At 37.9% G+C, this 23,222-nt stretch overlaps 1 protein-coding gene across 5 annotated transcripts in view; it reads left to right on the top strand.

Moving 5' to 3' along the window:
• Nucleotides 1-23,222, top strand: part of SUCLG2 (succinate-CoA ligase GDP-forming subunit beta) — a 515,982-nt gene that overhangs the window by 128,375 nt on the left and 364,385 nt on the right. For 3 of the 5 annotated variants that reach the window (XM_070776340.1, XM_070776337.1, XM_070776339.1), the window contains exons 3-6: nucleotides 12,168-12,267; nucleotides 12,949-13,039; nucleotides 18,360-18,512; nucleotides 20,089-20,196. In XM_070776340.1, coding sequence (XP_070632441.1) covers nucleotides 12,168-12,267; nucleotides 12,949-13,039; nucleotides 18,360-18,512; nucleotides 20,089-20,196 — 452 coding nt within the window. The remainder of the gene's footprint in view (nucleotides 1-12,167; nucleotides 12,268-12,948; nucleotides 13,040-18,359; nucleotides 18,513-20,088; nucleotides 20,197-23,222) is intronic. The other 2 variants (XM_070776338.1, XM_070776341.1) reach the window with 1 other exon arrangement.

The raw sequence follows: 23,222 nt of genomic DNA on the forward strand, positions 1-23,222 counted from the left end.
TGATCATCAGAAAGGTTGTTCTGAAGACAGTCTAAGAAAGTAGTTTCTGGCTCTTTGGCTTCTGAGGTCAGGTATAGGTCATGTTAGTGATGAGTACATCAATTCTGAGGAATTTAAGTGCATTAAACCTTTTGGGGCAGTGGTTCTGAGGAAGGTGTGATGGGAGGTGAAATTTACAGTTAGTCCTTATCTTCTGGCTGTTAAACTATTGAAACTGAAGTTAGTTATCTTTAGATATAATTGAACATGCACTTACATAACTTGGAAATAATACAGGGAAAAATCAAAGGAGGAAGGAAGGATGGGGAAGAATAAGGAAGAAGAGGGAAACACAGAAAGGAAGGAAGAAAACTAAAGAAAGCTGGCATCGCAGGAAGAAGTAATTATTTCTCAGGTCTCAAAAGTCAGCCAAATATAAACTCCTCCCAGTTTGGGGTAATTGCTTGATTTCATCCTGTAGGATGCAGTCTAAAGTCTTCCCTGTGTTTAACATTCTAACATTCAAGCAATAGATTTATATTTCAGACACAATGAATGGATCAGGACAGGCAATAAAAGAGTAAGACATTGCAATTTAAAACTCAATGCAATTTGAAAGCTACATAACAAATTATGCTGGACCACAGTAGATGTATATATCATGGGAAAGTGGTTCTGAGGTTTTTCATCTCTCTTGGGTGTGGGTCATCCCCTGTTTCTGCTTAACTCCAGAGTGCCATCCAGTACTTGAGCACTTTAAAATGGAAAATAAACCCCTACTGAGTTCCTTTTTATAGCAACATCACCAACCCAGTGTTTGGAATTCTATATCTCTGGCATTTAGGATGGTTGCACATTTTAAGTCTGGAATATGTGTTTATTTGCAGGTTAGGAGGGGGTAGACATATACTTAACTCTTGCTATCATTAAATAGCTGCTTAGTTTGAATCTCACTGACCCCTTGGAAGCTTTCACAACCCTCTTTGAAAGTATGCTTGATTGGGGCTTTTTAAAAACCACCATGATAAAATTAGTAGAGATCTTAAAAGCACTTAGGACAAAATAACTAAATTTAACAAAGATAATATATGTGTTTTTTCACTTACATGCTTTTCTTGAATATGGAGAAATAAACTTTAATATGTAGAGTTTTTCTGAAGATCTGAAATAAGAAATTTGAGTGCTGAATCCTTGGCATGCTTGACTGGTTTATTTGAAGCAGTGCTATAGTGGTTTCTAATTTAAATAGGTAATTGCAACAGCCAAGTAAGTATAGCAGCGTAGCCTTTCTTAGCTATTTACCCGTTGGTATCTTCACGCCCTGGCTTATCTACCTAGAAAACTCAAAGCTCTTCTCTCCATGGTTCTTCTGTTCTGTCTCCTGCCCTGTTTAACTTGACACTGTTTCCCCTTTTCATTGTCCTTAATTCTTGCTGTTTATGAAAGCATTCATATTTTTCAGTAATTCTTTGTTTGTATCTCTTTCCTTCAGTAGATTTTAGGTTTCTGAAAGGCAGTGACTATGACTTTTTAAAATCTTTGTATTCCCTTAGGTGCTCAATAGATGTCTTAGAAAGGCAAAACATTTTTCTTTTGCTGTCAGTTTTCTTGCCTGACACTTTAGGAGGTCACGTTGTAAGATTATGAGCCATGTTTCTTGAAGGTGTTTTCTGGAGGCCAGCTCAAATATGGACATCCCTGACTCCACAGAGAAAAACTATACAGGCTCATACAGAAAGGAACATTTAAATATTCAAGACAAACCACTATAAATGACTGACTATATTTATCTCACGTTTTTAAAGTCTCAGTTTTATTTTTTTATGACAGCCCACGATAATTGCAAAAAATTTTCATCAGTACTGAAAGGTACCAATAATACTCCTCCTTACCTCCTTAAGATAACCTTAGTTAATAATTTGATTATTGTCCATTTAGATTTCATTATGACTGTATAACTATTCACAAAAGTGAATATTTATTTTTAAATATTGTTAGCTCAGTTTAAAGCTTATAGTGTCTGTGGACATTTCCCTGTTTTTGCATAAAGATTTACTTAAATCATGTTGTTGTTTAGTCACTAAGTCATGTCTGACTCTTTGCGACTCCATGGACTATAGCCTGCCAAGTTCCTCTGTCCATGGAATTATCCAGGCAAGAAAACTGGAGTGGGTTGCCATTTCCTACTCCAGGCAAGAAAACTGGAGTGGGTTGCCATTTCCTGCTCCAGGGGATCTTCCCAACCCAGAGATCGAACCCACAACTCCTGCTTGGCAGGTGGATTCTTTACCACTGAGCCACCAGGGGTCCTAATAAATATATATAGCATTTGTATTATTTCATCATGTGGATATGTACAATTTGTTTTTCCAATCCCACGTGTTCAAATACTGATGGGCATTTTGGTTGTTTTCACTGTTTCCCTTTTATAGTTACATTGCAGTGAAAATTCTTATTTCTGTAGTCAATTTTCACAGAATTGGGATTGCTCTACCAAAGGGTGTTCTGTGCATATTGGACAGATGGACCTCCTAATTGTCTTAGAACATTCCAGGTTTCTTTACCATCATGAATTTTTCAGAGGCATAGAACAGATGCCCAGTACTATTCCTTGATTTGCATTGGACTTGGGGGTCTGTGAAAAGGATTTTGAATGTATTCTCCAAGTTGAAAATCAGGGCCTGTCTGGAGAAGGGGTCTTGAAAGAGCGGAGCGGCTTAGAAAAGTGCAGGGTTCTTGTGAGATCTCTGTAAGGAAAGGGAATGGCTCCTAGGGCACAGGATTGTCAGGTTTGATTGATCCTGGTCTCCCCTGGAGACTGTGACCTCTGCGACCGAGATTATGCTGAAAAGGAAAAAGCTGTCTCACCAGGGGCTCCACCACTCTGCTTGAGAAGTTCCCCAGAGGGGACCCACCTGTGAAAAGCTGGGGGATCTTTCTTGAGTAGGGGAAATTGGTGGCAGTGTGGCCAGTAGACCATGGGCAGCAGAATGAGAACAGCAAACAAGCAGTGGGGCTGATTCTGGACAGTAGCGCTTGAGACCATCTCTCACCAAGTGGAGAGCCAGATAGAGGAATAGATTTAAATAAGAGAAGATAGTGAACAGACAAAATTTCTAATCATGAAAGTGAAAAATCTCAGAATACTAGTAGTGTTGCTCTGAAAGTGAAGGAAACATTTTTTAATGTGGATGCAGCCAGGCAATGTATATGTTACATACATTTTAAATGTTATAGTCTTTCCACTTGGCTCTGAAAATAAAACCTTTGTGAGTTTATCTTTCCATATCAATTCTAGGCATTGCCACCTTTTCCTCCCTGTTCATCACTGGTTCAGATCAACAAGAGATACCTTTATATGTATGTATTATCAAGTAGCTTCCAGTTGTCTGCCTCTGAAGCTGGGATATACTCTTGCCCGGGATAGGTTCTCCAAAAACTGTCAAAAATGTTAGTTCTGAACCTGCCAACAGTCATGGTCTTTGCCTTGTGATGCCTTTATTATTAGCTCTGGTGATTTATACTGTGTCAGCTTGGTTAAGGTGGAGCTCTGTCTCGCAGAATCTCCTTCCCTGTATAATTCAGATTAGAATTGGCTAGATATGGGATTGCACAGAATTTGGAATGCAGCTGTTACACTGTGATACAGTGATGGGCAGATGTAGACATGCTGGCAAGAGGGTCCAACCTGTCTTTGCTGTTCTCTGCTCCATGTCTAGCAATTTTTCTCAATTGCTGTCCTTGCTGATCAACATGAACACAAACCCACTTGACAAGTCCCATACCCTTCTCTATGAATCTTGGATATGCCGTTTTTTCTCTGATTGGCTGGTTGGTGACTCTTGTGATCCTTCAACTTCCACTTTCACATCTTCCCTTTGTCAGTATCTTTTACAAATTCAGCTTTAATTCCTATAATAAATCTCTTATCCATAACTCACGGTGGTTCTGCTTCCCTAATTGAACCTTGACTGAATGTATCTTTGCCTTAAAAGTCAGGGAAAAAATGATTTTTTTGATAGCTAGTTTTCTTTTATCATTCTTTCCTTTCAAATGTACCACAAAACATTGTAGAAATGCTATTGATGTTCATAAATGCTTTTCATCATCTGTGACTATTTCCAGGATATGTTGAAGGTACAAATGTTACACAGGTATTTTTATTACTAGTGTATATATTAATCCATACTATAATCTACATAGAGATTTCTTCTGGAGATTTCTTTTTCTGAAGAAACTTGTTTGTTCTGAAAGATTGTTTTTTTTTCACAAGTGGTTTCAGTTGCAGAAGGTTTGTTTAATGTCCTGTGGTTTCAGTCTTAGAGTATTAGACTTTTTTTTTTTGGCTTAAATAAGGTGCTTAAATAAGGTCATGTTAATTTTGCCATCAGTGACAGGAAGTTCTATCCTTAACCTTTCTTTTAGAAACATATCTTTTAATCTAGTAGGCAAAATGAAAGATTGGTTTATAAGTGTTAAGGGATAGAAAAGGTAAGATAACAACTGAATAGAGCCTTTCTGGAGGTAATTTTTATCTACCTTTGAAATTTTTATCACAAATGGAGTATGTATTAATGGTTGTGAAAACAATTAATAGCACCAGTGACAAGGTCAGAAGAATAGGCTAATTTATCATGATAGATTTTAATGAAGCCTATAATGTAGTATTATATATACAGTATTTTTAAGAGTATGGCAGTTTGAAAAAAAACAATGATTTATCAAACTAATTTAGGGATTGTTCGTGTGTGTATGTGTGTGTGTGTGTGTGTGTGTGTGTGTGTGTGTGTGTGTGTGTGTGCTCAGTTGTTTCTGGATCTTTGCAACTCCATGGACTGTAGCCCGCCAGGCTCCTCGCTCCATGGACTTCTCCAAGCAAGAATACAGGAGTGGGTAGCTGTTTTCCCCTCCAGGAGATCTTCCAGACTTGGGGATCATACCTGTGTCTCTTGCACCTCCAGTCGGATTCTTTTACCACTGTGCCACCTGGGAAGCCCAGTTTTATAGGAACTCAAATTAAAATGATTCCCTTGAAAGTAAAACTGTTTTGTGTTAAGATAATATTATCGTCTCCTTTATAATCAATAAACTGTTCAAGTGAGCATTATCATGCCTCCACAGTGTCCAAATGTGGGAATTATTTTAGATAATGTGAAGTTAATTGACTATCATATTCAATGGGAAATTAAGATTTAGAACTTATATAAAAAAGCCTTATCAGTGAAGAATGTTTTAATGTAAAATAATCTCCCCCTGGAAAACTTCCTGTTTGTATCATAAAATCCCTGTACTGGAGAGTCTTATTTTCATCTTTTGCTTCTATTTGTAAATCACTGCTGTAAGTACATGTAATTTAAGTCTTTGATGTAACTTAAGCTAAGTAGCATACTGATACAGAGTCAAGTATCTCCAATTCTGTTTCAGTCTAGGTATGTGACCAATGGTGAAATGACTTACTCCGACATCTCATATGTTTAAAATTCTCTATCCCAGTGTTTGTGAGCCCTTGTCAGAGTTATTGAAAGTTGAAATAGTTGTTCTGTCTCAGAATCAGTGTTCTTCACAGCGAGTGACCTAGTCACAATCAAAGGAAATAGGTAAGTCAGTCTGTAGGAGATATTACAGTAATGATTGAAGATGGGTAATTCACCATCTTCAGGTTCAGGTTCTGGAGTTGTAACGAAAACTGGGATGTTAGGTCATTTCTTTTGGGAAATTCCACTTGAGTCTCCATTATCACCCTATAATTGTATGTTCTTTATTAAGATTCATCTTTTCATAGTATTTTTCAGCTCTTCTCTTGCCTCCCTCTCCCCTTTCTCCACGCCTTTCATTTGTAAATCTGAAATACATTTACTTTCTTATGTTAAGAATTCTATCAGACCTCGTGAAAGGTGATCACTAGGCTCAAATTACACAATGCAGGTGTGCTGAAAACTAAATATTCCAATATTGCTTGTCAGTGAATCATGGAAATCATAGTTCCCCCCAAAGCTCCAGTGTTATTGACTCAAAATAGATGATCATGGCGGTAGTCATCTCGCTGTAGTATTGGCATGTAGAATAATACATTTTGTGTTTAGAAAGTATTATATTTTGAAAGAACAATGCTGAATAAAACCAGTTCAGTAATACAGATATTTGGTTCAATACCAAACTGTTTAAATAAGGACAGCTGAAAATAGCGTACTCTTACTGATATTCTTTGGAAGAAAAGTTATGACCAACCTAGATAGCGTATTGAAAAGCAGAGACATTACTTTGCCAACAAAGGTCCGTCTAGTAAAGGCTGTGGTTTTTCCTGTGGTCATGTATGGATGTGAGAGTTGGACTGTGAAGAAAACTGAGCGCCGAAGAATTGATGCTTTTGAACTGTGGTGTTGGAGAAGAGTCCCTTGGACTGCAAGGAGATCCAACCAGTCCATTCTAAAGGAGATCAGCCCTGGGTGTTCTTTGGAAGGAATGATGCTGAAGCTGAAACTCCAATACTTTGGCCACCTCACGTGAAGAGTTGACTCATTGGAAAAGACTCTGATGATGGGAGGGATTGGGGGCAGGAGGAAAAGGGGACAACAGAGGATGAGATGGCTGGATGGCATCACTGACTCGATGGACATGAGTTTGAGTGAACTCTGGGAGATGGTGAGGAACAGGGAGGCCTGGCGTGCTGCGATTCATGGGGTTGCTAAGAGTCGGACACGACTGAGCGACTGAACTGAACTGAACTGATATTCTTGGCTAACATTTCAGACGTTTACTGTGGCCCATTTGTGTTCTGGTTCTGAAGTATATTTTGTAAACATTATTTTGCATTAATATATTTTCAGAATCCCATCCCTGAAAAACAAAGTGAACTAGTTCTACAAAGCTTTTCTAATTAAAATGTTTCTTATTTATTCTATTTAGGCTTTGTTGTTGCTGTTCAGTCACTCAATAGTGTCCCACTCTTTGTGACCCCATGGACTGCAGCATGCCAGGCTTCTCTGTCCTTCACTATCTCCTGAAGTTTGCTCAGACTCATGTCCATGGAGTTGATGATGCCATCCAAATATCTCATCCTTCGTTGCCTCCTTCACCTCCTGCCCTCAATCTTTGTCAGTGTCAGGGTCTTTTCTAATGAGTCAGCTCTTCGCATCACGTGGCCAAAGTATTGGCATTTCAGCTTCAACATCAGCCCTTCCAATGAATATTCAGGACTGATTTCCTTTAGGATGGACTGGTTGGATCTTCTTGCAGTCCAAGGGACTCTAAAGAGTCTTCTCCAACATCACAGTTCAAAAGCATCAATTCTTCGGCGCTCAGCTTTCTTTACAGTCCAACTCTCTCATCCATATATGACCACTGGAAAAACCACAACCTTGACTAGACGGACCTTTGTTGGCAAAGTAATGTCTCTGCTTTTTAATATGCTGTCTAGGCTGATCATAACTTCCCTTCCAAGGAGTAAGCGTCTTTTAGTTTCATGGCAGCAGTCAGCATCTGCAGTGATTTTGGAGCCCAGAAAAATAAAGTCTGACACTGTTTCCACTGTTTCCCCATCTATTTCCCATGAAGTGATGGGACCAGATGCCATGATCTTAGTTTTGTGAATGTTGAGCTTTAAGCCAACTTTTTCACTCTCCTCTTTCACTTTCATCAAGAGGCTCTTTAGTTCTTCACTTTCTGCCATAACGATGATGTCATCTGCATATCTGAGGTTATTGATATTTCTCCCGGCAATCTGGATTCCAGCCTGTGCTTCCTCTAGCCCAGTGTTTCTCATTATGTACTCTGCATAGAAGTTAAATAATCAGGGTTACAATATATAGCCTTGATGTACTCCTTTTCCTATTTGGAACCAGTCTGTTGTTCCATGTCCAGTTCTAACTGTTGCTTCCTGACCTGCATACAGGTTAAGTTTATCAAATATGTCTCTTATAGTTCCTCTAATATATATATATATATATATATGAATTATAGTAAACCAGTTTCCATCAAACCCAGTAGAAACCTTGCCCTAAGCACTGTTCATTATTAGAAACTCACCAGGAAAGAAACAGAATAAAGTAGATGTATTGCGTATTTAGGCTACTTTATGTAAGAGTATCATTTAAGAGTCGGGAATTCGGAGTTAAATGGCACCCCACTCCAGTACTTTTGCCTAGAAAATCCCGTGGACTAGGGTAGGCTGCAGTCCATGGGGTCGCTAGAGTCAGACACGACTGAGCGACTTCACTTTGACTTTTCACTTTCATGCATTGGAGAAGGAAATGGCAACCCACTCCAGTGTTCTTGCCTGGAGAATCCCAGGGATGGGAATCCTGGTGGGCTGCCATCTGTGGGGTCACACAGAGTCCGACACGACTGAATCGACTTAGCAGCAGCAGCAGCAGACTTCAGTTTTACCAGTAATATGGTTATTAATGTATAGATGCAATCCATATCTGGACAAAATCTATTGGAGGAGAGTTTTACCCACCTCTGTCTCTTTTTAGCTTTATATCCTATAATACAGTTAGATCATCTTGTGTATTCATGCAAAAACTGGATTTCCTCATTGAGATATCATTTATTTATTTGTTTATTTCTGGCTGTGCTGGGTCTTTGTTGCTACATGCAGGCGGTCTCGAGTTGCAGTGAGTAGGGACTACTCCTTCTTTGTAGCTTGTGGGCTTCAGTAGTTGTGCTACATGGGCTTAGTTGCTCTGTGGCATGTGGAATCAAACCCATGTGCCCTGCATTTGCAAGTGGATTCTTAACCACTGGACCACCAGGAAAGTCCCTGGAATATTCTTTTGTAATTCTCTTTGGAAACAGTGAGGTAATGTTAAAAAAAAAAAAAAGGAAATTTGTATGAGTTTTTGGAGAAGTTAGATTTTTAAATAAAACGGAAACAGTGACATTAAGTATGAAACCACTTGGTAAATACTAAATGAAAAAGCCAGTTACTGTTCGGTAGAATCTAGTATCTTAATTTTCAACAGTTTGAGTAAATAATCACATGAATTAAATTACTTTATGTGAGTTTCCCGCAAGACAAGACAAACTTATTTTACTTCAGTTAGTGACATACTCGGAGAAGGCAATGGCACCCCACTCCAGTACTCTTGCCTGGAAAATCCCATGGACGGAGGAGCCTGGTAGCTGCAGTCCGTGGGATCTCTAGGAGTCGGACAGGACTGAGCGACTTCCCTTTCACTTTTCACTTTCATGCATTGGAGAAGGAAATGGCAACCCACTCCAGTGTTCTTGCCTGGAGAATCCCAGGGACGGGGGAGCCTGGTGGGCTGCCGTCTCTGGAGTCGCACAGAGTCGGACACGACTGAAGCGACTTAGCAGGAGCAGCAGCAACAGTGACATACTATACTGCTTTTGGAGAAGGAAATGGCAACCCACTCCAGTATTTTTGCCTGGAGAATCCCAGGGACAGAGGAGCCTAGTGGGCTGCTGTCTATGGGGTCACACAGAGTTGGACACGACTGAAGTGACTTAGCAGCATACTGCTTTAGTAGCACTTGAGAACTAACCAGAAGAGGTGATTGTAATGAACTTATTTTTAGCCTGCGATATAAATTGCAGAAGATATACCTAGATTTGACAGTCTTTTTCTTTCCTTCTTTCTCCATGCCCCAGTATGTGTCTTCACAGTCTCCAAAGTGATTGCTTGGTCTACCAGCTAGGTGGCATGAAGTCCTTTATTAAGTGATCAATAATGATGTGAACAATTGACAACACTTTTATTGAGCTTACAACTGTTTCTCTGTCCTGATGGTTAGTGCCTAAAACTTAACTGATCAAGCCCATGTAATGTCAGTTAACATTGCCCATTTAGGTAGTCTGCATGGCTTTGAAGTTTTGTTGCTGGAAAGCTTGGAGAGGAAAGCATCTCTTTTTTCAGATTCATGAGGTTATAAAAAATGATAGTGGCAATGGAATGCTGGCTATTTTTAAAGAATTTGAAGAAAACGCAGTTAAAAATTGAGTAAACAGCAGAAGTGTTTTTTCCACTTAATATCTTCAAAGGGAAATGGGAAATTTCCTTCTGAATTCCGCTTTTGCTGAATTGCTGAAAATAATTATGATACTATAATAGCTATAATATTTTGACTCTTTGTTTTAAATGTGCCAGACTTTGAGATGAGTGCTTTACCTACTTTCTTCACTTATTTTCACATCATTCTAACACTGTAAATTGTTATGAATATTTTATAGTTGGACATGTTACTCTTACCTTTCTGAATCTCATTCTCTTCTCAGTAAAGGAATAGGTAGAGTTGGAGATTTTAACTAAGTCTGTTTTACACCAAAGTTCTTATCTTACCACTGCTCCTACATGCAGTAGCCTAAATGCAAAATAAATTCGTTTTACTTGGTTTCATTCCTAGTAAGGATTTGATAATGAGCAGTAACAATAACTTGGCTTCTACTCAATTTGATGGGAACCAGTTTATTCTAAGACATTGTTTGACTGATGTTGTGATGGTTCATATTCAGGGCAGAAACTATTGTCAGTGGTTATAGAAGGCAGCAAAGAAGGAGCTGTGTTTGCTTCTGAGAGAACGTGAACCTTGATTTTTTGAATGTGAGCAAAAAAATGGAGATCAGCCAATAAGATTATGAACCTTAACGATCTGATTACATCAGCTAGAGTGACTGTTTTACCCAGTGCCTTCATAGTGTCAAATCATTTCATAGCTCTCCCATTTCCTTCTTGAAAATACCTATGGCTCCTTCTCTTTGAACCTTTGCCTGCTTGCCTATGAGTAGTAGTAACAATGGTAGTACTGATTAAAATAGCCAACATTTACAGACCTTGCATGAATGGTGGCAGATTCCATTACTTTTTACCATTTCTGCTTGAATGAAAATAATCATTTTGGTTCTTCACGATATATAAAGATAGTAAAATGAATTAATTGATCATGATGTTATAGTCACATATATTTTTTTTGATGTGGTTTATTTTTTATTTATTTTTTAAATTTTATTTTATTTTTAAACTTTACAATATTGTATTAGTTTTGCCAAATATCAAAATGAATCCGCCACAGGTATACCCGCGTTCCGCATATATTTTCTAATTTAATTCTTGAAACAACGCTGAGTGTTGTTTCATAATTGAGTAAACAGAGTCTTAAAGACATTAAGTAACTTTTCCGTTGTCACACAACTGGGCAAAGGATGAAGCCTTGATTAAAACCTGGGTCTGCAATTTTAAACCTGGTGTGCCAAACCAGAAAACTGTTAGAGCCATATCGGAGATTGTCTGATTTCATTCTCTAATTTTAGATAAAACTGAGTCATATACAGGGAATGATAATTGTGGCTGGAGGGTGTGTACTATTTGGTTTATTAAACACATTTAATTTGTGGGTTGCCCTTTTTTTTTTTTTTCATTTTGTTGATTGGATAGGGGAGTATTCCTGTTGGCTGATGGTCCTTTCTCTATCACTGGGCTTCCTCACACACCCAGTTTTCCCACCAGGCCCATAAACATGTTTGAGTTTATGACTGGTCTCAAATGTCAGGAGTGGACCATTCACTCTTTCCTTGAGTGTTTTGACAAAGAGAGAGTCCACAGCCACTTTGCTCCGGGATATTGTTACCCTGCCAACACTGATAAAATACTGCTTTCTTTTAGTTTTAATCCATTTCTTCCTCCCTTACCCAACCTTACTGATACATAGAACAACTGGTCAGAAAACTGTTGGTTTCTAAGAAAACAGCTATTAAATCCTCCGTTTCCAACTTTTTTTTAAAACTTTCCTCCAAGTAAACCAGTCTTCCCTTTGACATCTCAGATGGCTGACAGGTAGTTAGCTCCTCTGACTGGCAGATTGGTGTCTCTGTCACATGGGAGTGTCATTACACAGTAGAATTAATACTTCCAGCCTGGATTTATTTAGCATCTTCTGACACTTAGAAGAACAAGGGAACACATGCCTTGTTCTCCCTTGGGATAGTTGAGAATTAGATTAAACTGGCAGGAAATATTTGAACTGGCAGGAAATATTTGAATGTCCTCAGTAAACAGACTCTGTATTTAGGTGTATCGATGTTTTTTGAAGTTCTTCATTGCCTTCATTTTCCAAGTTGTTTTGAGAGAGCATTTGCCAGTCACTTTTGGAAGTTATGTCATTACCACTTGGTGGTTGCTAAAAAAAAAAAGAATTTTAAATCAGCTACTAACTCTGGATTTTCTTTTGCAGATGCAAAAGAAATTGTTTTAAAAGCCCAGATCTTAGCTGGCGGAAGAGGAAAAGGTGTCTTCAGTAGCGGTTTGAAAGGAGGCGTTCATTTAACAAAAGAGTAAGCGTGGAGGTTTTAATTCCTTATCTTTGGACAAAGCAGTTATGGAAGATGCTGCTCATGATGGAAAGGAGCACTGAGAAAGGGAGTAGGAGCAGAAGGTCACAAATAAATGATGTAGACAACAGGTAGAGGGCTCTGCAGTGTCCCAGTTTTCCTTCTCCTGTAAAAGGATTTTTGTTCACTAATTGGTGAAAACTTGACACCCCTTCTGTTCTAGACAGTCAGTGAAAACACTTTCCTCTCCTATCCTGTCACATACCTTTCAGTGGTTTACTTTGATCCTTCCCCTTCCCTTTATCCCCATCTTTGGGCATTACTTCCCAAGTTGCCCACTATCTTACCTGTGCATTTCAGCATTGTCTCTCTACTATGACTGTAACTTATTTGGGAGAAGGGGAGAACAAACAAGCAAACTTGTTTTCATTTCCCTCCCCTCCTCTTCCTTCCTTCTACTCCCACTCATTCATTGATACGTACTTTGCAACCAGGGAGCGTCTGCTACACTGCTAAGCACCTGGTGTATAAACAGAAAGTACCATGCATTCTGTGAAGGTGGAAGGTGGGCCCAAGGCAGGGTGGATGTGGGGGTATAGTATGGACTGTGTCTTAAAATTGTTTTCAGTATAAACATTGACTTTCTTTTCTTTCTTCTCTCTCTTTTTTTCTCCTCTCTCTTAGCCCTAAAGTTGTGGGACAGCTGGCTAAACAGATGATTGGATATAATCTAGCAACAAAACAAACTCCAAAAGAAGGTGTGAAAGTTAAAAAGGTAATGTGAATGCTTTTGTCCATCTTCTGTGTATGTGTTAAAAAAAAAAATCATACTTCAGTTTTGACAGAATCTAATGAAGCAGTACACTTTGTCTGTGTCATTTTTTTTTTAACCTCACATAGTTTTTGGTGTAGTATGACTTTGAGGAGAGAGAAAAAAAGGATTCTAAATTAGTAGCTGTTTATTATCATCAGGATTTGGTAACAGTGGGTAATGATTGAAATAATAATTTTTTCTTTTAGAACACAGACACATTTTGTTTAAAGTCAAAAAGAACTTAACATGACAGTTCCTAGAATCAGTGAGGGACATTCTTTGCTTCCTCACAGCCCCACCCTCATCCAGTGTATCAGAATTCCTGTGCTTATTTTGGTGGTTTTTCTGTGTTCCCCTATAACTTATTTTGAGGTTATTACCATTTTGACTCACTGTTATTACTGGGAGTATGTCATATTAGTGGGATCTTTTGGGACACCCAAGTGTGTACAGGGCACATACTTGTACACACACACAGAAAATAAAGTCTAAAGCAAAGTGGCCCACCTCAGCCATGAAACTGTGACTGGTAGATCTGAGACAGAGCCTAACTTGCCCTCCTATTAGTCTGTTTAGCTTTGTTGAACTCCTCATTATGTGTCGAGGCACCAGAACTGACTGCCTGATTTGCAGGATCTAGTGCAAAATGAAAATGTGAGATTCTTGTTCATATTTCAAGTTGGCTGCAGCAGAACATCAAATCGGAGACCAAGAATAGGACCCTCTGGCATGCAGGCCTGGATGACTGCACAGGTCACTCACTCTAGGCCTGGGAGCTACAGATGACTAGAAGGCCCCATCATGACATTGTAACAGCAGATTAGGGCCCAGCATTTTGGGGCGGCAACTGTCTGCTCCACAGACACAGAATCACATATGGATTATCACATGATAATCTCTTCCAGAGTCTCATTCTTCAGGCAGCTGAGGCAGTGTATTCCGTTTTTACACTTCAGAGGGAGTTGTCTGGAAAATTTTTGATATGACGGCCCCCAGAAATCACCAGCTTGGTCTTCTTAGCATACTTAGCTTACCAAGCACACTGCCTTGGTCCTGAAAAAGACACTGAGCTGGAGGGAGATGGGGATACTGGTGGGTCATTAGCCCCTTCCCTCTAAGAACACAGAGTCTTTCTGAAGGTTGAGGAAGTGCACAGACAAAACTGGCTCTGGTTATTTCCCTTTCCCAGTGCCTTGCAGCTAGATACAAGAACTGTTTACATCTTACAGTGGTTTTGAAGAATTATTTTTGTTCAGCTCAGCATCATACTTTTATTTTCCCCTTTAAACTGGTTATGAGCCTCTACCTATATAACTTGTTCAGAATTTGTTTATAGGGGATATTATTAGTGGTTTTGTTTGTAGGAATTTATTGTTTTTTATGGACACATGGAGTTTGAGATTAGAGTTTGTGATACCTTTAAAAAGCATATAAAATACACACAAGAAGATTCACACACACACACTATATATATGAATAAAATTAGTTCATAGATAGGTTCCTGAAATCCTGGGGATAAGTGCATTCTTGTAAATAGAATTATTGCCAAGAAATGACCAGAGTGGTATAGTTTTAAGTATTTTTTCCCCTGATTGCAAAAATTATTAACATGAGAAAAATTCCAATAGTACAGAAATATAAAAATTAGAGAATAAAATTTTCTTCTATTCTCACCTTCTAGAAATAATTGTTAAATATGTAAAATACGTATTACCACATACTTGAAATAGTAACATTATATATACTTTAAGGAACCTGCATTTTTTTTAACTTTTTAAAAAACATTTTTATTGAGGTATAATTTGCATACCATAAAATTAACTCATTTAAAATGTACAACTTCAGTAGTTTTAATAAATTTATGGAGTTGACAGCTATTACCACAATCAAGTTTTTGAGTGTTTCCATTGACCAACCCCAAAATCTCCCATCCATTTGCAGACAATTCCTATGCCTACTTCCAGCCTGGGGAAACACTAATCCAGTGTGTCTATATTGATTTTCTCTTTAATATGATATAATTCATATACCATAGAATTCATTCATGTAAAATGTGCAATTAAACAGTTTTTAGTATATTCTTGGGTTATGCAACCATCACCACTATCCAATACCAGAACACTTTCATCACCCTGAAAAAGAAACCCATACCCATTGGAAGTCATTCTCCATTGTCTTTCCACCCCTTGGAAACTATGAAGCTATTGCCTATATTCATAGATTTGCCTATTCTGGATATTTCATATCAATGGAATGTTTCAAGCCTTTTTTGTCTGGCTACCTTCACTTAGCATATTTTCAAGGTTCATCCATGTTGTAGCATATATCAGTACTTCATATATTTTTATGGTTGAATAATACAGCTTTGTATGACTATAACACATTTGGTTTATTCATTCATCAGTTGATGAACAATTAATTGTATTGTTACCACTTTTGAGCAAGCATGAACTTTTGTGTATGCATTTTTGTGTGAACATTGATTTGTGTTTTCATTCTTCCTGAGTAGAGCTTTGGGGGTGAAGTTCCTGGGTTAAACGGTAATTCTATGCTTAAGTTTTCCTGGAACCATCAAAATGTCTTCCAAAGTTACTGTGCCATTTTACATTCTGACCAGCAGTGTAGGTTTAGTCTCTCAGTTGTGTCCAGCTCTTGCGACATCGTGAACTAAGCCCAACAGGCTCCTCTGTCTGTGGGATTTCCCAGGCAAGAATATTGGAGTGGGTTGCCATTTCCTTCTCCATGCATTTGTAATTTATAGAATCTTGGACATCAATCAGAAGTCCCCAGATGATAGACACTTTAGGTCTTAGTTTGTTTAAGAAGCTATTTAAGCACATTACATACATCTGTTCACGTTGGGTTTTTTTTTTCCTAAATCTGTGTTTGTAGTGTTTTCCTTGGGATAGTAATAGGGGAGGTGAGGCAGTGCTACTACACACGTGCTCCATGGCTCACTATCAGTAATGGTTCCTGTTCCGCAGAGAGTAACTGAGTACCCTGTTAATCTTATCTAATTGTTGTTCTGTTACAAATAGTTTGTGCACCGGCTCTCATCCACATACTGTAGTCTGAATAGCATGATATATAAAAAATGAAACCAAATGAACAGACAGTAAGAAACATGAAAAACAGATTCATTGTTCAAGAGTAAAGTACATTAAAAAGATTCTCCATACTGAAAGACTCCACGAAAAGGCTGTGTTGATACAGTTTCTATCCATCACAGATAAAGATGGTTGAAATGTGTTTAACTGAGCTTCTCATGACATGAGAGTTCACAGAGTCCATTTAAGTTCTCTCTGTCACAATTCCTAAAGGATTTCAACATCCTGGGTCATATAAAAGGCATCTCAATGTCAGAAAATTTGTTTGTATATAAAAGTCCATGAATTATCTATTGAAAATCATCATTTTCTTGGGAATGTTTTCTTAAAGAGTGATGGGCTATTTCTACCAAGGAAGAGCTGTTTGAGACAGCAGCTGGTCTTTACAAATAGAAATTTGATAGAATACAGAGCACATCTGTCAACACTTGAGAAAATTAAGAATAGGACACTTGAATGACACTTAGCCTAAAACTTATAACGCTGTGTTTTTGTTACAGTAACTACTGAAAGTTGTTAAATCTGGTTCACTAGAATAGCTGTGTATTAGAAAGTGAGCTTGAAATAAAAATTGCTCTATGAAAATCCTAACACCATGTGCCAAGAAATATTTCTTACAAACTCATGAGCTACCATTTATGATAGAAAAATCACTATGAAGCCCCTTCTAAGGTACTCTATTTTTAACCAGTCATAAATTCTATAGAGGTGTGAAAAGAAGGAGTTAATTGTATTCATTACATTATAGCTTTCTAGGTCATCATATATTTATCCCACTTCATGTGACTTAAAACTTAGTGCTTTTGTGGCTTCTAGGGAGCTAAACTCTATTATTATTTAATCAATATCATTTTTGGTGAAACATATTACTGAATTCCTTTTTAGGAAAAGCAGTGTATGTGATTTTATTATTTTTACTTCTAGTGCTGATTCTTTATAGATGTTCTTATTTTCTTTTAAAAAGCATCCAAGACATTTTTTACTATTTTTGTTGGTAGTGTAAGTTGGTCTAGCATCTCTCTCCAAGGAAATTTGATGTACTTATCAAAATTTTAAATATGAAGAATCTATTATAAAACCTAGCCATTTTATCTTTATATCCCTTGACCAGGGGTATACTAAAACAATGGAGCAAAGCTACACATACAGAAAGAATCACTGAGGTAGCATTTTTAGAAACACAAGTCTACATAAATGTCTGTCAGCCAGGACAAGATCAAATAAATATTGACATATAAGTATTATATAGTCACAATGAAGAGAGAAGACCTTGTACAATCTAAGTTATAGTATTAAGATAGCAAACAAGAAGAAAGAAAAGCATTCAAGCATGCGTAATATTTATCCATGTGCAAGATGATTCCATGTTGGTAATGCATAGGGAAGAGGTAAAAATTAGTAGTGGATTTTCCTGGCAGGGCTGCTTTGTGCCTTTGTTAAGGTTGTGCAGAGTAAAAAGGACCTGGCTGGAGCATGCGTGGAGAAGGAAACCCATCTGTCCAGGAAACTGCCCTGGAATGTGACTACATCCTCATAGAGAAAGGGATGTTTTTTTTTCTGATCATCACAAAGGTTCTTCTGGGGCCCAAGGGGTATGTATGTGCAGGAGGGGACTGCTTTCACTGTCCCCTCTGTATACTTTTAGTATCGTCAGCATTTATTTTCAAACAAGCAAATATTATGTTTGTAATTTAAGAGAAAGTATAAATTGAAATAAAAATACAGTGATCCAAGAGACAGAAGTATCCAAACATAGGAAGCATCAGACACACCATAAAAAGAACCCTTCTTTGGCAAGCAAACTTGGTTTCCCACCAGTGCAATCTGAGAAGAATCAGTGTAGTAATATATATGTACTGCTAATGCCTCAAATTAAAACAACATCTGCTTCCCTGGAGTTTTTCTCAAGTGTCAGGGTTTCTGAAGAAGAAAAGGAAGATTAAAGTGGGAAGGTTCCTTGAGGCAAACTGAATACCTGTCACTTGAAAAGTTAACAGGATCAATTAAGGAGGTGAAAATGGGCACTGTGCACCATGAGAGCAGAACTCTCAAATCTCCCTGGGTTTAAAGAGCCTGAAAATAAAGCTGTTTGATTTGTGTAGCAAGTTTGTATAGATTTCCAAGTGGAAATCAGCTTGATGCTGACTTAATTGACTTTCCTGCTAATGTGGTAGGTGATGGTTGCTGAAGCCCTGGACATTTCCAGGGAAACCTACTTGGCCATTCTGATGGACCGGTCCTGCAATGGCCCTGTGCTGGTGGGCAGCCCTCAGGGGGGCGTTGACATTGAAGAGGTGGCAGCTTCGAATCCAGAACTTATTTTTAAGGTATGTTTAGATTCCTGACTATGTTCTGTTTATTGTTTCTGTACATGCTGTTAAAGACTGAATGTGAGCCTGATTTCTGAGCCTGGTGTACTGTTTCTGGGATTTAAGGCATGAAGATATTGAGTCCTTTTTCATACTGGATGTCCAGTAAGAAAAGGTTGGGTAGATCAAAATACGTGCTTTTCAAGATCTTTTCTGTGCCCTTCTTTTCCCTTCATTCTTTCCTCCTTCTAGCCTTTTCTTTCTCTCTAGTTTCTTTCCATCCAACTTGCCACAAGAATTAACCAATGGCAGAGGAATGTGAAATTTCCATTTCCTTTTGGTTAACTCTACCTCATTTATAAATATGACCCAGAAATTGTCTCCTCGAAATCAGATGTGAACTAGAAACTGCCTTGATGTCTTTCAGTACTGGTAATAAAGTGACTTAGCACAGTGCAAAGTAGAATTTTTCTAAGGCCCAGATTCTGTTTGTTTATCCTTTAAATCTTGTGTGTGTTGTTTGTTGTTGTTGTTGGGGTTGTCCTTTTTTTTTTTAAGATGTTAAGATTAGTTTCTAGTCAAAGAGACCTGGGGTCAAATCCTAACTAGCCAATAAGTTTCTCAGTTTTTTGAATCAGTAAATGAAAATGGGGATATTCCCTCCCTATAGAATTGTGAAGATTAAATTAGATAATATATGCAAAGTGCTTCTCAACCTACCTCAGCTATAAGAAGAAAATCCTAAGGTCTTTGGAACTATAACCCTAGCTTTTAATTCCGAGTTCTTAGTGTCAAAAAAATCATACAAAAAATTTCTAGTAAAAATCTTTATTATTTCTTTTAGAAACTGATTTTTTTTTCCTTCTAAAAAGCGAGAATTTTATTTCTTGAAACTCTTCATTTATAAGGTAATAATACTTTGAAGATTGGTTTTAAAATATTTTCACCAGTGTTGCATATTTAAGTTAACTATTTTGGAAGTTAAATTGAGACTATACTTGCTGGCTTACCAATAACACCTACTTTTTTTTTTTTTTTGAAACTAACATTTTTAAAACAAGTCATTACATTTGTTAAGAGAGTACATGAAATAATATATCTAAACAACACTCACTGTCGTGGAGGGAATAGCCCTTTGTAGAGCTTGGGTATTATTAAAAATTACCATCATCAACAGAGTATTTAAATCATAAGGTAATATTTAACCTATATAAGACAAACTCTGAACTTAACAGCAATATTAGGCAGGAAAAACTTATTTTGGAAGCCTTCCAAAAACATGTCATAAACATTAACTGACTAAATATTCGTCACTGCCATCTGTATAGTAATTAAAAGTGAAAACTGGCATCCGATCATCTTGTCAGCATGCCACCCTGAAGAATTATATAGTTTTGAAAAGGCTGTTTTATAGATGGTGTGCTAATTAAAATATACCCCATAGGCAGCTGTGGTGGCCCAACTCAGAGATCTCTGGAAAGGTGCCACACTTTTAATTACTCATTTGCACATAAATACTAAGCATTTTCTTTTGAGGTTGTAAATCTTTTCATTTGATAGTCTGAATTTTGTTCATCTGATTCATTTTTACTAGGAGCAAATTGACATTATTGAAGGGATAAAGGACAGCCAAGCTCAGCGGATGGCGGAAAATCTAGGCTTCCTTGGGCCTTTGAAAAACCAGGTACTTGAGCAATTGGAGGTTGGTTTGTCTAACATGTTCCAGAAAAGATTTGGGAACTTTGGCTAATTGTGTCTAATGTTTGTGATTATCAGGAAATAAGGCGATTTATTGTTATTCTCTTTTTTCCTGCAGTTGTTTATGGTGAAAAAATACTTCCCTGGTATTGCAAAGAGAATGTTTATGACACATGTGTTTATATACATACATATATATATATATATAGGTGTGTACATGTGTAATAAGAATGTGTTGCCTGCAGACACATACAGCTTGTTATGTATGTTAGTTTGTTTTTTCTATAGCAGTGCATCTCCAGTACATCAATTATAAGATGTGATATACTGGTTAGAATCACAGGCTGTAGAGTTAGGCAAACTGAGTTTGAATCCTGTACTGCTACCCAGTACATGTGTGATTCAGACCATCTGAACATCACTTTCATAGTCTGTAAAATGGGGGTGATGAAATCCTAACTAAGAGGGTTTTTATGAGGATTGAGTAACCTGATGTGTGAAAATGCATATTCAGTACTCCAGAAAGGTCACTTCTTATTATTAATAATAATATACATTACCTAATTAGTTGCTGTTCTTTTCTAGCTAATGGGCATTTGAGAGGAATACTAATTACACAGAGGTGATACTTGACTGAAAACAGCTTGAATTATGCCAATTTAGTAATTGTATCCCTTGGTTTCAAAGATAGGAAAATTGTTCTCTGAGCTATTAAGGGAGAGAGTCTGTCTTGAGCATCACAGTCCTGCACTGCCCTTGGTCCTGCCCATGGAGCCTGATTTTATGTCTATGCAGGCATGCTTGCTTGTCTCATAATTAAATCAGAAAAACTTACTGGCTGTTGTTTTCCTCCTCTGTTACTAAGAGAAGCCACCTTAATAACCCTTCATTGTGTGTCTGTGTTTGTGTGCTGTCCTAGGGCTCTGGGATTCTTGTAGTTTCCCTTAATTTAGTTGGGCAGCATTCCTCCAGTAAAACAGTCAATTGCACACTCTTTATTTTCTGTCTTTACCTTTTCTTTTGATTGAGTCTAACTTTAAAAGCTTAAGGGTAACATGAAGGCAAGTTATGGAAAGGTGAAGCACAATAAGACTTTAAAATATATTTGTTTAAATTAAGAGAGGACGGCACTTATTTGAAGATTGGAGGAAAACCTCCAGTGGAAAGCAGAAGGTTCAACACAGTAGTAGGAAATAGGATCATTTGGGACTAAGCCCCAGGAGGAGATAGAGCCAGGATTCAGCAGACAGTTAGAGGAATTAGTCGTCATTTCGAGACTGGTGAAGAAATGCCAGGTTAGTGACCTGCTGAAAGAGAGATACTGGAGGATTCATGGGTAAGGGCTGGTTTCATGGTTTCACTTTCTGAGAATGAGGCCATGAAGTATATTAGCTACAGACTATATTAACTGATCATTTGACATTTATTAAGTAACTTCTTATGTATTGGTGGTGGTCACAGAGAGCTATAGTTGCTGTGTTCTAACCATACCATCCTACACTCAGCTCCAGAATATGCCCTGTAACTTTGTTTATATCCTCTGTCCCTTGCACATCTGTGTTTCTCTTGGGCATTTGCAGTCTCGTTTGCTGGATCTTCATCTACATCACGGCAGGGACTTGGTTGGTCTTGTTCACTACTGTGTTGCCAACAAAGTGTTTGGCAAATATATTAGATGTCCAAGAAATATCTATCATATGCATGAATAAGTGAAATAACACATCTGAGGTGTCTAATTGTAAGAAATTCCTGGGGAGTCAGGAATGAGTAGTTGTAAGTGGCAAGAGAATAAATTTGGAGTGAGTAAAATCTACTCACCATGTGGTTTGAAAGCTCAAGAGGTAAATAATACGTGAAAGTTCTAGAGAAGGCAATAACAGTATTATGCACATCACAAGTCCCCCCCCCACCCCAAACATAATGTAAGAGACAATTAACAGTTATTTATATAGCTCTTAAATGACTGAATCATGTTTCCTGAGTACCTTAAATACTCCAGGTTTTAAGTGAGTTATCTATGAAAGGAAAATGAACCTGCAAGTTCTCAGGGATTGGTGGTAGCTATATTGTCATTATATTTTTGATTTTATGTATCTAGGAAGGTAAAGAAGTCTTTTAATTCATGTTTTTTGTATTATCATTGCCAGTTATATGAAAGACTTTAAATCTTCATTTCCTCAGCAGGTTGAACCAAGCTCATTTGCTGAACCCTGTTGAACAGAGATGATAAGAGCAGAATTGTTCCCCAGGGGCTCACAGGGCAGTGGTCCGCCTGCTGACAGTGAACACAGGAAGAGGGGATGTGAAGGAGTGAAAACGGTGGGGTGGGAGAGGGGGTAGGAGAGACGGTGATCTCAGCTGCAGTTGTGTCAGAATTTGTTCATCTGGGGACATCCATTTGTATTTTGAGCAGCAGGACATGAAATGCATGGCACGGGAGCACAGGGTAAACGGGTGCTATGGATTCGGGCGTCTCTGTCTTACAGTGCTTCCTCCACACATGAGCGGGCAGTGCGCGTTGAGCACGGGGTGCCTGAGGGGAGAAAACGTTTATTTAAATGATCAACCATTGGTGATCTTCTGATAAACAAGTGGTATCTTAAAGCCCCCTCGATTCAGTGTGACTTTGAAAGTTACTTAATTTTCAGTTAGGATGTGGTTTGGTCCTTTGGAAGTGCCTCACTCATGGATGAACAATATATAAAATGATTCTCTTGTAAAATTGATATCTTTCCTGTGACTCATGCCTGATGTCTCTAAAATATGATGTATTAATATTAGATTTAACCAAAAATAAACATCACCTTGCATAAAAACCTACAAAACACATGTTCCCGGTGAAAATATATTTCAGCAAGAATTGGCTGAAAAAACTAAAGCCATGAGAAAACTGAATATGACTAAAATCCACAAATTCCTCAAGGATGTCGTAATTATCATCTGTACTATTCATTTCTAAAAACATAGGCTCCATGAGTTGTCAGCATGTGCCTCCAGTATTTAAACTGATGAAAATATCTGATCAGCCAA

The sequence above is a fragment of the Bos indicus genome, chromosome 22 (assembly GCF_029378745.1).
Source record: "Bos indicus isolate NIAB-ARS_2022 breed Sahiwal x Tharparkar chromosome 22, NIAB-ARS_B.indTharparkar_mat_pri_1.0, whole genome shotgun sequence".
In the NCBI taxonomy this organism is placed as follows: Eukaryota; Metazoa; Chordata; class Mammalia; order Artiodactyla; family Bovidae; genus Bos; species Bos indicus.